This window comes from Pseudoliparis swirei, chromosome 8 (assembly GCF_029220125.1).
Source record: "Pseudoliparis swirei isolate HS2019 ecotype Mariana Trench chromosome 8, NWPU_hadal_v1, whole genome shotgun sequence".
NCBI classification, from domain to species: Eukaryota; Metazoa; Chordata; class Actinopteri; order Perciformes; family Liparidae; genus Pseudoliparis; species Pseudoliparis swirei.
The window spans coordinates 13,541,478-13,557,644 of record NC_079395.1 but is presented as its reverse complement, the minus strand read 5'-3'; the positions used below and the strand labels follow the sequence as shown (position 1 = coordinate 13,557,644).

At 42.8% G+C, this 16,167-nt stretch overlaps 3 protein-coding genes across 13 annotated transcripts; 1 reads left to right on the top strand and 2 right to left on the bottom strand.

Moving 5' to 3' along the window:
• Positions 1-751: 751 nt before the first annotated feature.
• ndufa13 (NADH:ubiquinone oxidoreductase subunit A13) lies at positions 752-3,166 on the top strand. Its single transcript, XM_056420992.1, has 5 exons — positions 752-872; positions 1,798-1,876; positions 1,969-2,040; positions 2,150-2,219; positions 2,958-3,166. Exons 1-5 carry the CDS (start codon positions 779-781, stop codon positions 3,075-3,077), a joined length of 435 nt encoding a protein of 144 aa, XP_056276967.1. The 5' UTR covers positions 752-778; the 3' UTR covers positions 3,078-3,166.
• Positions 3,167-4,929: 1,763 nt separating this feature from the next.
• Positions 4,930-9,732, bottom strand: cirbpa (cold inducible RNA binding protein a). Of its 11 annotated transcripts, XR_008832472.1 has the most exons (11): positions 9,635-9,732; positions 8,852-8,958; positions 8,648-8,754; positions 8,350-8,470; positions 8,078-8,240; positions 7,923-7,981; positions 6,595-7,317; positions 5,878-6,009; positions 5,310-5,410; positions 5,111-5,229; positions 4,930-5,076 (listed from the first exon to the last, which is right to left on the bottom strand). XR_008832472.1 is itself a non-coding variant. In XM_056420213.1 (7 exons), exons 2-7 carry the CDS (start codon positions 8,949-8,951, stop codon positions 7,304-7,306), a joined length of 564 nt encoding a protein of 187 aa, XP_056276188.1. In that variant the 5' UTR covers positions 8,952-8,958; positions 9,635-9,732; the 3' UTR covers positions 6,383-7,303. The 11 variants fall into 11 exon arrangements, 2 of the variants coding, with proteins under 2 accessions (XP_056276188.1, XP_056276189.1); XR_008832468.1 differs by having other exon boundaries at positions 5,310-6,009; XR_008832471.1 differs by lacking the exon at positions 5,878-6,009.
• A 559-nt stretch (positions 9,733-10,291) lies between these two features.
• Positions 10,292-16,167, bottom strand: LOC130197516 (midnolin-like). Its single transcript, XM_056420210.1, has 8 exons — positions 15,735-16,167; positions 14,477-14,707; positions 14,306-14,393; positions 13,227-13,289; positions 12,148-12,666; positions 11,900-12,005; positions 11,215-11,454; positions 10,292-10,947 (listed from the first exon to the last, which is right to left on the bottom strand). The coding sequence occupies exons 2-8, from the start codon at positions 14,701-14,703 to the stop codon at positions 10,784-10,786; spliced, it is 1,407 nt and encodes a 468-aa protein (XP_056276185.1). The 5' UTR covers positions 14,704-14,707; positions 15,735-16,167; the 3' UTR covers positions 10,292-10,783.

The window sequence follows — 16,167 nt, the reverse complement described above, 5'->3', positions numbered from 1 at the left end:
ACAAAGCTGGTGAAAAGATGCCCCTTTCCCCTTAAATATCCAGGGTAGATGCACTTCAGCCAAAGGTTTCTTTAAATGCAGGGTTGGAAATCATCTTCAAAAACATTTCTCATACTTTTTGTTGAATTCTCCTTACATCCTGACAGAAATCCATTTATCAAATGTTCTGACAAAAAAATTAAAGAAGAAAACAATCTGGTATCTTTGGATGTCGCAGGACTTTAATAAGTTTACTGGCCTGTCTGCATACTGCCTAATAGTCAGATGTTTTACTCATAGCTTGACAGTGGGATAGTTTTTGGATGGAGGTCTGAAGAGACGGGCAGTCAGTGTTGCCTACTTAGTTACTTTCTTGCTATATTTAGTAACTTTTTGAGTTTTTTAGTTCTGCAAGCAAACTTCATTGGAAAATAGTTAGCAACACTGAGCTGTGCATGGTTTTCTCATGTTGGATGATACAATTTAGCAAACTCTTGCTAGTTTGTCAATTACCAACGCTAGCTCTAATACCTACTTTATAATGGATAGAAACTAGAAAGGATACAAATTAAAAAAGACACTACCTGCAGTATTCTTAATATGAAGTTAATATTTACTTTTGTAAACTTATAGAAGCATGTATAAAAAGCTGGTGTGGTCCTGTGGCAAAATAAGCCAAAATGAGGAGTGGTCATCCGGACAGGTGGGGGCGCTAGAGCACCACAGACGCGTTGTCGGACAAGAGAGGAAGCGTTCCCACAGTGACGTCACCGGCGTGTTGCGGAGAAGACAGCGGAAGATGGCGGGGTCCAAGGTGAAGCAGGACATGCCTCCTAGGGGAGGCTATGCTTCGTTTGATTATAAGAGAAATATTCCGAAACGAGGACTGTCAGGTACTTGCATTACACACTTACATTACGAAAGATACAAGTCCACACGTGAACTGCTACATAGCAACGTGACGGAGTAGAAATGTGGGCGACTGTTGCCTTCAAAGTCCCGTGAAGCCACGGAGACAACAAACCAGTCATTCACGTTCGTAAACACTTGGCAATAACGAAATGTGAATGCTTCTAAAATAGAAGCTTGTTGAGATATTATGTATTGGCCAGTTCATATGATATAATGGTGTGCTACATGTACAATCACGTCTGATTGACATTTCTGTCGTGCATCCTTAAGACCCACCTGAATCAAATAGTTGTATAACACGGAACCTAAGGTGTGCTAATTTTACATATTTATACAGTGCCCACCTTAAAGTTCAATTATTGAGCGCAAGATAGACATCCTCCATAACTTTATTGAGAAAGAGGGAAAGACAGCAATGAAGATGCATTTAAAATCACCTTTATTCTCCAACTCGGCTTCTGTGAACACGTTATTAGTCTCAGCGGATCACAGTTGACCGTCCTCCAGGCTGCTGTACGAAAGTATAGACGGGTGTCGGACCGACTTAACATCAGGTTAATAACTATATGATACAGAAACGGACAACAAGAGCATTAAGTCAAATATGTATTATGTTTTGAACAGGCACCGACACGGCCACCTACTTTATACTGAAGCACTTGCAATGAACTCTTCGGCTGACCTGCCTGTTTGTAACCTGTGGAGAAGCAGAAAACAAAACAAGCTGCATGTTACGTCCACTCAACGTCCGGAACTGTTATTTGCCACAGACAGGCTGCGATTGTTAATATTTTTTTTATAAATAATTGACTTTTATAAATGTTGGTACAGTGAAACTTTGTTTATTTTATACGTGGTTAAATACAATGTTGCTAAACAGTCACTCATCCCTTCTTTAATCTACAGGCTATAGCATGTTTGGCCTTGGGATTGGCGTCATGGTGTTTGGTTACTGGAGGCTTTTTCGCTGGAACAGAGAAAGGAGGTAAATTATTCTTGCATTTATACTTACGGTTTAAATGTTGGTCACAATGAACAATATGGCTGAACTAGTGTTGATGTGTTTGTGCAATAAAGGCGTCTGCAGATTGAGGATCTGGAAGCCAGGATAGCTCTGATGCCTCTGCTGCAGGCAGAAAAAGACCGAAGGTAACAATATCAACAACAAACAACTAACACACAAACCAGTTTAGTTTGTATATGCCGTAACTCCCTCGTGCGAGTCTTCATGTAACAGTTGAATTCCTCCTCTGGCCAGGACCTTACGGGTCATGAGGGAAAATCTAGAAGAGGAGGCGATTATCATGAAGGACGTTCCTGGTTGGAAGGTAACGAGAAGCTCGAGCATCATCAACATCACAGAGCATTTCAACACTCGGCTACAAATGCCTTTTCTCAATTGACATTCAAAATATCTTTTGCAAGGGAGTTCTTCGTCAAGACGGCAGCTTGTAGAGTCATTTAATAATGAGTTATTTGTCTATTGTCACTTTACAGCCAGCTAACACTACTTTAGTTTGGGATGTATTGTTAGCATAACTAAGTAGCGTCTTTGGTAGTTTTATGCAATATAATATTAATGCTCTGTTTTTTCATAATTATTACTCGTTTAGATATACCCATACATATATTTAAAAAATGTATTCTTACCAATTATAAACTGATTCTAAGACAGTTCATTTTGACCCACTTATTAATATGATATTAATAATACATATTATTATACATTCATAGTAAATTATGTTAGTTCACCATTGAATATTTCCAACAGATATTGGAAATGGGATTAAGCTGATGTTCAAAAACAAGACGTCAAAAACAATGCATGTAAATGTAAAGAGGTGATATTGCTAACTGCTTTAGTAAGGATGTTTTTGTATTACTCCATCAGTGGACATGCATGCAATATGTATGCTTCTGGTAAATACCTGGAACTTACTTATATTTAGATTATATAAAGTGTTTATTCATTGGGAGTAATAATGAGTGTTTATTATCATTTGTTCCAGATTAGCATCAGTGTTTTTGTAGTTATGACAGCTGTGTGTCCCGTTAACCCCGTGCAGGTTGGCGAGAGCGTCTTCCACACCACCCGCTGGGTCACCCCTCTGTCAGAGGAGCTGTGCAACCTGTCTCCTCGGGAAGAGTTTCTGAACATGCGGTTCGGCTTCCTGTCGTACCTGTAAGCACCACGAGACGTACAGCGCCCACAGCCAGCACCTCGTGGACTTTAGCCTGTAAATGTTCTATCATAAAATATTTTTTCTTTAACTCATCTTGGTTTACTTGATATCTTTTCTGTTTGGATTGGATTTCAAAGCATGTACCTCCTAGTTGTGGATCTACTGTAACTTTGTACGTTAGGATAATTAATGGTCAGGACCCATTTACTGCTTTTGATAATCTTGCAGGAATACGTGTTATACTTTAGGAGCCTGACCTCAAGTATTCCTGTTTTTGGTTGCACCACCACAAGTATGACCCATCTTGTGCTGCGTTCACACCAGCGTGGCGAGAGCAGATTCTATGCAAAACCAATTGCACAGATGCGAATAAAGCGTCCCGCGGTGGGCTGGCCATAGAGGATATCGGGGTGGCGGACCTCCATCACCAACCAGCCCTCCCTCTTGACATCGCCGGCCCGACGATATTCTATGCTTCACAGAACACGTTAAATTTACTCCAATACCTAAAGTCAATAATCACTGACTGACATTTACTCCTCGTGATCTGTATTCACACTCATGGTTTTCATCTTTACTCATTTTTTTTAGGTGTTATTAAATGTCATTCACTCTAGCCTACTTCGTAAATCCTTTAAGGTGGAGCTGAAAAGCTCAGGGAGAAAAAGAAGAGATTTCTGGAGGAAGGTGCATCACAAAATTTAAAATCTGATTTATTTGGGAAACCACCAACTGGACCCAGTGATATGATGGTAAGTTGTAGCATTAAATTGGCGAATGTTAGCTTGCTTTTCACAAATGAGGCGACACAGTACAGAAAAATATACTTGCATGCACTTAAGTACAGCTTCAGTGTGTGCCATTTAATACATAAAAGTACACTTAGGATATTAAAGTACAATTTATGGTACAGAGATGGTTTGAAAAAAGTGCTCATCTTGCAAGGACCAATCTGTTGCTACCGAGTTCTGAAGCAGTACAACCTCCTGACCGATGCAACCCACATCATAGGCTCTGCATACAGGTGCTTACCCTCTCTATCACACAGGTAGCATGAAGCGAAGCTTTTCCACACTGAAAAATATCAAAAACGGGCTCAGGAGCTCACTCTCACAGCACATGGAGGCTTTTATGTTGATGGATACTCAGATGTTTTACAGATATAGTTCATACTAATTTGACCCTCTGATTCCAGTTTCTTTATTGTGTGGTATTTCTCAAGGCTCTGTAGTTATACATACAACCATCTGACACTAGCCCAGAGTTAAGCATATTCATCTAGCAAACCATCTACCTTGGAGTATTACAATAGCCAGTATCATTTTATTCCATGCGTCCATCCAGGCAAATTGGTGGATCCAAAGGTTATTTAAAAAAAGAAATGCAATTTATTTGAAATCACCTAAATCATTGTTAAGTGTACGGGTATTGTTCCAAGTAGGCCACTGACTGGTCGATACGTGCGTTGTGTTGGGTGGTCAACGCGCCGTGTATCGAGTGGGCCGCTCTGACGAACTCCAGGGCCACTTTCTTCTCCCAGTCCGCCCCCCCGCCTGGAGGAGTGAGCCTACGGATGATGTTATGAACCCAAACACAAGGGCTGTTGATGCTGAATTCTGTGGGATTGCCACAACAAGTATAAAGCAGAGTGTTATTTCCATGGTGGATGGCAGAAATAAGTTTACAGAGATAAGCCACGCCCCCTCTACAACACGAATAAACCACAAGTCGTCCAGCGAGTAAAGCGTAGTGAAAATTCGCTGGTGTGAACGTAGCGTTACACTTGGTAAACTCTAACTAACATTCTAATACAACTCATCCAATGAAAATACTTTGGCAATTATAACACCACAAATAGTTTGTGCCACAATTTTATTTTGAAATTGTAAAAACAAAACGTTCAAACAGCAGAATACTGTAATAGTAAAGCGACTTATTAAAAGTCACAATAGTGTTGTATCAGACAAGAGGTTGTACATCGCTTTGATATCGCCCATTTCGTCTTTTCTCCAAGACCTGTGAACAGCAGCCATTACATTTGAGAAATGCATCCGTCTGGCAAGCCAACAGATATTCCCAAAAGGACCTTTTACGTGGCAGGCTCATCCCACATCGCCACTGCTTACAGCTGCGCCAGCACTGTTGCACACTGGACCTGGAACAAGGCAGTAAGACAGGGCAAGTCAGCCAGCTGTACTGAACCAATAACATGAGGGGTTAACGGTTAGACTTTACCTGAGAACTGAGTCTGCATCGGTCACTGAATCCGCATCGGTCACTGCCATCTAAAGCCAGATACTTCAGCTGTGAGGGGTTCCACTGACAGCCAGTTCACTCTAAAGAAAAAGATCAAGAGATGGATTAGGTCTGGCAATTAACACAAGTCAGATCACAATAAGCATGCAACCCTATTAGTCTGAAACTCACCACTTATTCATATGTAAGGGAACAACAAACTGAATACAGTCTAGACACCTTAGACGTCAATTAGGACTGATGCGGGGGCATTACTAGAGCAAATCTGAGGACTAATGCAGTGAGCACAAGTGGACTGAGCACAACACTACCGATGACGTAGAGGCCACGGTTTTTTGGTGGACTCAGGAGGATGAGCACTATAATCCAGAAGAGCTTCTTTGAAACTTTTTTCTCAATGAACTTTTCCAATCGGGGAAGAGGCCATGGCATGTTGAGGGCGACATCTGAAGCAGAGGACTATAAACAACGACTAACTTGAAGGTATTCATGGAAACAATGAGAACTGAGGTTGAAGGATGTGAGCAAAGCAAAAGTAGATCTTTACCTCACGTGCATTGGCCTACTTTCTCCACATTTGACCTAGGCAAGAGAGCAGCTTTCCTCTCTGATGAGCACTTGTTGGAAGGCGCAACACTTCACTCTCCAAGGACTTGTCGGTTTTTGCTGTGGCTGACCTCTTGAACGTAATGAAGCATTAACATGACCAGTTGATGTTTTCACAGCATCACTGTTGGCAATTCAAACCTCACTAGGTGCAACTTCAATGCACTACACAAATTGTCGTTTTGGTACAGACTGTCGGGCCAAAAACCTTTACGTTTTTAGGAGACCAGACAGCAGCATGTCGATTTTTTGGAAAAATGCCCCTAATTGGAGCGTAACCCGCCATAATAATTTAGACAACTGCCAATTTTCAAATTGCTCTCCAAAGAACTGTAACTTCAAGACTGCGGGTAAAAAAAATTGCACGCAGATTTACAATAACATGGGCCTACAGCTGTCAACTACATGACCCCATGCGGTAGTTTTAAAGGCAAAAGGAATCAAGATTATTTTCCACAGTCTGTTTAATCGGCTCCATGAAGCCAAACTGACAACAACAACAAAAAGTTGATCATACAAAGAACATAAAGTACAAAACTGTTCCCGGTTGAGATATTACTTTTGGGAAACGGAGTTACATTTTTCGATCACTTAAACAAGATGAGTCCATTTTACAGCACATTTAAAATGCAGAAATTGAGCAGAGCACAAAAGATACCTTGGACAGACTGTAGCATGCTGCATTTTGCAACTTCATGACAGCCGGACACTTCGGTTGTGTAGTTCACCAGTCTGAAAGGAATTCACTCTTTAAACACAGGAGCCTCAGCTAGACTTAGATTGTTGTTATTATATATAGTAAAGGAATTTAGCACAAAATCCTCAAAGTTAGTCTACGAGTAATTCGGATTCCTCTCCTCACTTTAAAACCTGGCAAGAGGTAGAACAGCCACTGAGACTGAGCGGGGAAATAATTTAATTTAAGAACAACAAGCCCATCGGATATTTAAATATATATATATATTATTTAAAAAAAATTAAAATACTAAAAGGATTCAAAATCAAGAAACACTTAACGTGCTGGATAAAGTCTACAGCGATGGTAGTGGCCATGCGGAGAGCAGTTCGGTCCTCAAAAAGGGACTTGCAGTACGAATCAGATGACACGGATGCCTTTTAGTCTAACTAATGACCTTTGAGGAATAGAGATGCCCAATCAAGCAAGGCGAGTCTGGAACTGTAAATTGTAACATGGTTCGTTAAGGAATGACCAAAACTCATGGCTACAATTATTTTTTTAAAAGATGCTTGCGCTACGACGACAGAACTACAAAACTAAGGTCAGCAATAACACATGGACATTTTTCTTGAGGAGCGCATCTTTGAAATACAGCCAGCCAAGTGATGATCTTGAATCAGGGAGATGTTTACTCGTTTGCAGCTGAGGATAAGAAGTGGGCACACAGGTAAAGACACTGAAAGTTCCAACACTCGACTTTCACAACATCCCCTCAATCCCACCAGACAGTCCTTAAACCCTCCCTCAGTTTTTCAGCTGCATTTGCTGAGCAATGTCAGAACAAGTAACATTTGCCACGTGATTCAATAGTTTTGCCAGCATCTGTATCAAAGTGGGACTGTGGAAGGAGGGTGGAGGGGGGCTAGCGAAATGTGGCCACCGCAGAGAGACATCAGGTTGGGCTCAGGTACAAAACTGAGGGACACACATTATACAAGACTTCATATGTTGGGGCTGTGCAGTTTGAAATGATCGATAACCTCTGGTGTGATGGTCATATTAATGTTTAATTGTGTTAAATGTTGAGTTAAATGCTTAGTGTCATGCGTGTAATCAGCATACCACAGACTAAATTCATTCGGATTTCAGTTTAAGTGTAATGTTAACCATTAAACTTTTTTATATTTGTTGAAATAGTTTACTAGTAAACAAAGTCTTATGGCAGGTTGATTTGATGCTTGAAATTTTGAAAAGTACAGCCCCAACATCAGTCTACATACACAGTACAAATGCATATCATAGCTTACCGTAGCCGTCATATCCATCACGGTAGGATGTACCGCGGCCGGCGTATCCACCCTGACCCCTGAAAATACGGCAAACAATATTTAATATGACTGCACAACATTCATTTGTGAACCCATCAGGTAGTCCAATCTGTGATTTCATTAAATGTCTTTACCTATTGTCTCTGTAGCTTGAGTATCCGCCGCCGCCTCCTCCGCCGCCGCCGCTATTCCTGTACTGGTTGCCAGAAAACCTCCCTTCAGAGTGGAAGCTTCTTTCGCCGTAACTCCTGTCACCATAGCTCCGGTCGCCATTATATCCACCACCACCACCACCACCTAAGACCACATAAGGGCAGCATTGACCAACACAGGGAGAGGCTTGGTGTTGCAAACACAACACGTGACCATTTAAACGCAGACAGCTAGTGTCCAGCTCTCGAGTAACCTCGCCCACGCCCGCCAAATCCTCCTCCTCGCTGTCCTCTTGGGCCACCGGATCCAAAACCTCCCCTGGAGCGTCCACCGTTTCCTGCTTCATCCACACGAATTGACCGTCCATCTAGAGTCTGCAAAAACAATTATTGTCATTTTTTATTTTTGCCTTTATTCATATGCCATTACTTATTACTTCATATCACTGTGCATTTACAGGCAAATGTAAGACATGTGGGCAAAGGGTTAATATCAAAGCCAACAAAGAAAAGAAAAACATTTTAAATGCTGGTTAACGTGCATGTTTTTACCTTGCCGTTCATGCCGTCCTGTGCGTCTTTGGCATCTTCTGAGTTGTCGTATTTCACGAAGCCAAAACAGCGAGATTTTCCCGTTTCTTTGTCTCTGATCACATCCACTATATTGAGGGAGAAAAAAAATTCCTTTAAAAAAAAAAAATGCATTACATTTTTTTTAAACATTTATTATGAAATTAAAAATAGGCGACGATTTACCTTTTTCGATGGTTCCATATTTGCCGAAGGCCGCGGCCAGAGAGTTCTCGTTCGTCTCGAAGCTCAGGCCCCCGATGAACAGTTTACCCTCGTCCGACATCCTGTAGCTGGGAAAAGCAAAACAAACGCCACGATCAGCTGTCAAAAAAAACAACAACACAAAAAAAACGACCTCCGCAAATCCCGTCCGCTCCGCTCCGCTCGCGCAGAACTAAAGTAGGTCACCAACCGCCATAAACCGCGGAACAGTTAATTTAAACACATCTTTATTTCAACCGAACCCTTTTTGTTGAAACATCGCAATACATTCAAACAACTCAACTGACATTTTGTTTTACGGTGGATTTACTAGAAATCGATCCGCGCAACTGAAAGTGATCCGCGCGGAGAGTTCCGCCCCCGGCCTCCGAGGGTTGTTAGCGGATTACAGCGAGCGCTTATTCCTTGGGCGCCATTTTGTGGCACCGAGCTCAAGCGCTTCACTTGCTGGTCGACATTGCGACTCGCTTCCCAGGCAGCAGATGACATTAAAAGGTGGTTACGTAACTGAAGGGTGCGATAGGGAAAATACAATTTTTTTCGCAGTTTCAAACGCCCCTCAGCAGCAACACAATGCACACAAGTGTAACATTGTTTATTATTTTTTTTACCTTTTTGAAAAATTTAGCATTAATACTTTAAAGCCAGGCAAGAAGTGGACGTTTTAGTCATGCCATGAAAACCTGCAGATATGAGTGACAATGTATAATTCCCACGAAATCTAGGGGGGGAAATGTCAATTACCTTTAACTAACGGGTCCGAGCGATGGTGAGCGGGGCTGCGGGTCGAATGACAGCAGAGGGGGCGCGGCCTGTGGCGCACACTTCTTCTTCTGGTGCTTCATTGGCAGCAGCGTGGAGGGCCTACTGCCACCTCCTGTACAGGGCGCTGTAACATATCTCCATGAAAGTATGATGTGTGTTGCACGTATGAATCGGAACGGGTGTTAATTATCAGCTTATCAAACACCTGTGGTAAAACACATGGTTCTCCACCGTGTGGGAGGAGGGTTTCCTGTAGCTGGTGGTGTAGCTGTGTCGCTGGCTGAAAGGCTTTTCAGGGTAGCTTATCTTTGTTATTCTGATATCTTTTGTCGGTTCTGGCTTGGTTGTTCAGGAACACCCACAGTCGGCCTCCTTCTTGGTCTGGGAAAAGACGTCACAGTATCTGTGAGTTCTTCTATGTCTCTTGCTACAGCCTCACAAGTCATTCCAAAAAGTCCAAAGCAGGCCTGTAACTTCAGTTTTTCATCCTTAATCCACCTCCTTAGTCAAATTTCACATGATGCCTGAACATAAGGACATTTTACGTAGACGCCAATGTCTGAATGACAAAAAGGTCTCAATGAAGGCAGCGATGTTATGTGTCCCAGGTTAAAAAAAAAGAGAACTGAAATATCCCACACTTTAACGGGTTTCCTTTATTTTTTGTTTGCCTTCCCTGTGTTTATATTAGTTATATTGAAACATTTCATTGGAACATCCTAAGTACAGAACAATACTTTACATTCAAGACATGTACATTTAAGGCATTGGAGTACTTACTACAACATACAGTAAAAGTCTTTGTACAAAACACCCAGATGTATAACATGAAAATGCACATTGGAACCTTTTGTGGTGTATGCTACATAACAACGTGAGCCATCGTGACTGATGGACTCAGAGGAATAACATGCTCAGCACAGGAATCAGACTCCTCGCACCTGTTGGGCTTACATTCTCCAGAAATTCTTATATGTCAAAATACACCAAACCATTTGAGTTTACTCTGCGGCTCTTTGGCCTGTTCCACGAGTTCAAAGGTCAGCTTTGGTTGCTACACTGGTTCCTTCTAGTCACTAGAAAGCAGCCCCTGCTATCACAGTGAGTGGCTCTCTCCCACGCAGGAGACTAGGGACGGTGGTGATGATGCTGGTACGGGTGAGACGTTTGTGAGTACCTCCGAGTTCGCCTGCGTAGACGCCTCTGCTGCATCAAAATCTGCAGGCGCTCTAGCTTACAGTGTAATGTTTGATTTTCCTGTGTGGGTGAGCAGGTCCGGTGACTCTCCTCACCTACAGGGGAAGGGAGGAATAACAACGTGTTAGACATGCTAGTAGTCCTTCAATATATTCCAATATTTGACAAACGGAGCGTCAAAAAGATAAGACACAGATGTTTCATGCATGTACACAAAAGATCCAAAGAAGCCATGTTTATTTTTGTATTTCACCTCTTTTACTGTCCTTGTTACTGTAATATATTGTTGCTTAAAGCATGAATTGTGAAGGCAATCTCCAGCAACTTCTCCAGTGTTCAAGTGTGTAATATCATGGTCTCACCTGGAGTTTTACCGAGGCGCTCTGTCCTCTGGGGCTCCAGTGTTTTGCTCTTTGCTTTGCTTGGCCCCTCCCGGCTGGCTGGAGGGTTCACGTCAGGACAGTGGGGTTGATTGGGAGGGGCAGGTTGAGCCCCCTGGTGGTGGTAGGAAGCTTTGAGGAGGTCGTTGAAGATCTGGAGAATGATGCCGATGCCACGCCGAGGATGGCTGAAGCCGCTCTGACTGCATGGGGCCAGAGTGCCTGATGGGATAAGAAGAGAGCCGAGGGCATGAGAGAGGACGTGGTGGCTGAGAGTTGATCAAATCAATTACCGATTAATCGGAAAAGGCAACAATTTCACAGTTCATTGGTTTCAGCTGCTCAAATGTCATGATCTGCTGCTTTTCTTTGTCAAGTACTGAATATCTTTAGGTTTGGACTGATACAATATGGCATCATTGTACAGTGTTTATCAACACAGGTACATCTTTAGTCTCTATTCTCTGTCAATAACTTATTCTATTGAGTGTGTTTTAGTTATTGTATATAATAATGTGTTATGCCTACTTCAGTGACTTGGCTTCTGTAACACTGCAGCTGTCCTTGGGGATTAATAAATAACTACTGTCTGTCTGTTCATTAAACTAATCAAACTATTGTATTCTGATTGCGTCGTTGCCGTGGCTTCCACTGATGACACACTTACCCGAAAAAGTCCCAGAGAAGACGCCTGGTGAGGGGCTCACTAAACTCTCTATGACTGCTCCTGGCGGCTTGTTCAGCTCTGCAGTGGATGAGGCATGAACATTACTCTGTAAAACAAGAAGGACAACACTATTAGAGATGTTTTGAACTGGCTCGTTATAGGTGGCGTTACTAAAATACATCGAGGAGAAACCATGACAATGCATTGTGTTTTGCATACACTTGTGCAGTAGAAGATGTCAGGCTAACCTCTTTGAGGGTTGAAGCTGACGCTGGGCTCCGGGGTCCAGGAATAGAGTCGTTGGTGGCCGGTGAACAGACTGGTGTGGCGGCTGGTTGTGGACTGCTGGGATGTTGACAACCAAAAGGCAAAGAAGCAGTTGAAGGAACAGGGGAGGATGTGTTTGGAGAGTGGGACAGAAAGGATTGATGTGAAAGGACAGTGGTGTCGGCAGCTGTTGAGTTCAAGGAAGTTCTGGGTCTCTGAGCACTCGATTGGATCACGGATGTAGAGTCAGAAGAGTCTGGAGCTCGAGGAGAGGTTTCGGAGGTGGATCCTGTGGTTTTGTTGGATGAGTCCGGGGGGCTCGTCCTGGCAGCAGTGGGCACGCCGGTGTGAAGGTCGCTGCTGCTCCCAGCTCTCAAGTCCTTGTGTTGCTGCAGCGCCGCCACGTTCTGGGCAGAAAGCTGGAGCTGCACATACATCATGTGGGCACCGATTCCCAGGTTGATAGTCAGAGGGGAGCGGCCAGACAGGAAGTCACCGATCTGCAGGATTGACAGGAAAGACACAGAGTTTAATTTGTTGACACGTGTTGTTACCATGGTAACATCAAGTGTTTCAGCAAATATCCCTTGAGTATCTACTTTGTCAGACATACAACAGAAGAGCAGCAGACTCATGAACTCTCACATTATTTAAAAAATAATGTGAGTTCATGACAAAAATCATCTTGGACATACAGGGAAGGGCTATTGCAGACAAAATGCTCTCAAAAAGAGGTTGGATTTCATTTAAATCTTGAGGATTTTAAACTTGAAATACAGAGCTCTGTGTGTGTGTGTGTGTCTATGTGTGTGTGTGTGGGTGTATATGTATGTATGTATGTGTGTTTGTGTCTAATCAATGAAGTCCAAATTTGGTTAATGTAGAATTATTATTTTTTTAACGCTCTTGTTCTTAAAACAAGTTACAATTTTAATCCCTCAAAAATAATCTGAAAAAAGCATTTGTAACAATGTTTTAGGACAGCGGTGAGATGTGTGTTACATCTAACTAACTGCATTTAATACACAAGTATCAAGAGTCAAAAAGACATTAAACTTACCTGGACTTCTGTTAAACTTTCTAAGACGTCCATCATCGATCTCTCAGCTCTGGAAGTCGAGCACTGTGAAGAGATCACAACACAACGTCGCTATAGAAAGTCTGATTACATGTGAACATGGATCTGAATGGAAATGTAATTTGGGACCACTTTACAATATTACATTACCAGAGAACAAATGAAGATCGAATTAGGAACTAACTGCAGTAAACCATCAGCTAAAGGGCAGTTCTTCATTACATCTTCATCACATTTTAGGAGCTGATAACCTAATTGAGAAATGACTGGAAGATATTGTGTTATCCGTGAATCCTTCCCATGGTCATTAACTTATCTTTCTCGTTTACATCTAAATAATGTTGTAAACTGCTGTTCAGCAATAACAAATCATTATGTCATCATTACCCATCTTACAGTTTATATGCCTCCCCTGAAGTGATGTAACAGAGACCTACATTAGTTCATGATTACCTGCCAATTAGAATAGTTTTCCCCTTAAGTAAAGTGGAGCATCACACTGAGTTGTACTGAAGGAATACTTCATCATTAGTTATCATCAGCAAACACGTTTCCGTTTCCTCCTCCCAAGTAAAGTGCTGCGTCACCCAGACTGATGGAAACTATATACTCATTACAGCACTAGTATCACTATTGATCCTGTCTGTACCACATTAGCCGTATGGACCCATTTTTAACAAGTAGTGCATCATTACTTCATGCTTATCAATCGTGTGAGAATCAATTGTATAACTATAGAAAATGAACTGGATGAGAACAGGATGGGACAAAAAGGAAACAATCATACATTTCAGAACAACCCAGTATGATGATCCATTAACAACCCAGTAGCCTATGATGATTCAGTAACAACCCAGTATGATGATTCAGTAACAACCCAGTATGATGATTCAGTAACAACCCAGTATGATGATCCAGTAACAACCCAGTATGATGATCCAGTAACAACCCAGTATGATGATCCAGTAACAACCCAGTAGCTATGGGGCACCCAACTAATAACTAGGTAATCGGGAAGTAATGATAACTGTGTGTGTGGTGGAGGCTGCATCGCTACTCACCACTAAACCAGCTTCTATGGCAGGGAGCAGGGTCAGCTTGCTTCCATCTGCTACACCCAGGTCCAACAGTCTGCCTGCAGTGAGCTGCCTGCCACATACACATCGTCTCGTTAGCATAGATTGACTTAAGAGCGCCATGAAGCAATATGCGTTACACGAAGCACAACTCACTTGTCTCTAAACAGGAGGACGATTCTGTCTGTTTGCAGCCTGAGTTTGTGGGAGATGTGAGTCCTCAGTCCCTCCACAGTCTCTCCCCGGGGGACAGTGAGCTCCACCGGGGTGCCCGTGGTCGAGGTGACGGACAAACGCATGGTTGGCTGACCGGTGGAGACCGCAGCCTGGCAGCCTGCAGCCTCGCCTGGGGTGAAGCTACGGAGCCCCCGCTGCTGCTCCATTCAGCTGTGAAAGGTCCAAATTTAAATCAAATTCTGGTCGCTAGTTATAATTTAGGCGAGTACGCGACAGTAGTTTTGTTTTTAGTCGTGTTCCTCATTCGTCAGAGGACAGTGTGAAGCAGCTTTGGACATTAACAATACGATTGCAGAGCGGTTTGACCACAGCGGACTGGAGCAGTGGCTGTTTCTGGCTGTGACAAACGCAGCACTACTCCACCGAGCGTAAAACACCCCAACCCTGTCAGTCTAAGCCCCGCCCACTTGAAAGCACAGCCAATCAGTGAGACCAGTCTGTTTGCACGTCCAATCATATACGTCGGCTTCTCACGTGGCTCCACCCTGTTTGGTGTATCGCTCACCGTTCATTCATAAATGATGCAATCTGCAAAGCCCTAACACACATGTTATACAGAACGTCATCATGCCAACATGTTTGTCTCATTTCTTTTAAACAATAAAGACTGTAGACTTTTGTAATATTTCAAAATTAGTGTAATTATGAAAAGCTTCAGAGATGAGTCACACTGTTGAAATGACTCAGTCCCAAGAAATAACACATATTTACCCGTACTGGCCATAATTGCCCTATTATTACATTATACGTTCTTCCATGACACTCTTGTGTGTAAAAAAACAAGGCTGTGTGAAATTATTACATCATCACTAACTCGTATGCAATTGTGTGACCGACAAACACAGTGGCACCAACTTTAAATTGGAAACCGGAATTTAATGATCATACAACTGGTATAAACCCACCTGCTAATCATCCTCCCTCTAGACCTATTTAGCTTCAAACGCTTTACAACATATTGTTAAGTTCTAAGGATGGAGGTGGTCATAGTGGATGAAAAGCCCTCCGACACAAATATGGATAAATTAGCGTCCCTCCTTTTTCCCTGTTACAAGGTCACATAATGCAGAAACCTGTCCCAGCATGCACTGTGCTGAACGCAGGGGGAAACACCCTACATGCACATTTGTGGATGCAGTATAATCCCACTGTTCGGCCAGTGGGAGGAGACACTCACAGACAGGATTCAGCCTTTGTTCTCTGCAGTCTTTTTCTTCCTCAGCTGTTTAGTATTCGTGGCCCACCTCTGGTCCACAGCAGGTCCTCTGGCGTGCACCTGTCACATGACTCACGGTCGAGAGAAGACCAGCTTGGAGTAAAGTGACGTAGGAAACCCGGATAGGGCAGAGCAATGCAGCTAATGTGTTTCCACACAATGGCTAAAAATAGCTACACCCACAACACCCCCGCTTTACACGTCCTGCGTCACTCCACTTCCATATCGCCTCCCTCTCTTCCTCTCTTCCTCAGCTCACTCACTCCTCTCCGAACTGCAGACGTGTTGTTTGCCTCACGATGTCTTTTCTGTCTGCGCAGTATGTGAGAAAAACGCAGCTCTACACATGTTCTGCTTTGCCACCTGTTTCGTGGAGTATGTGTTTGTTTCCTTC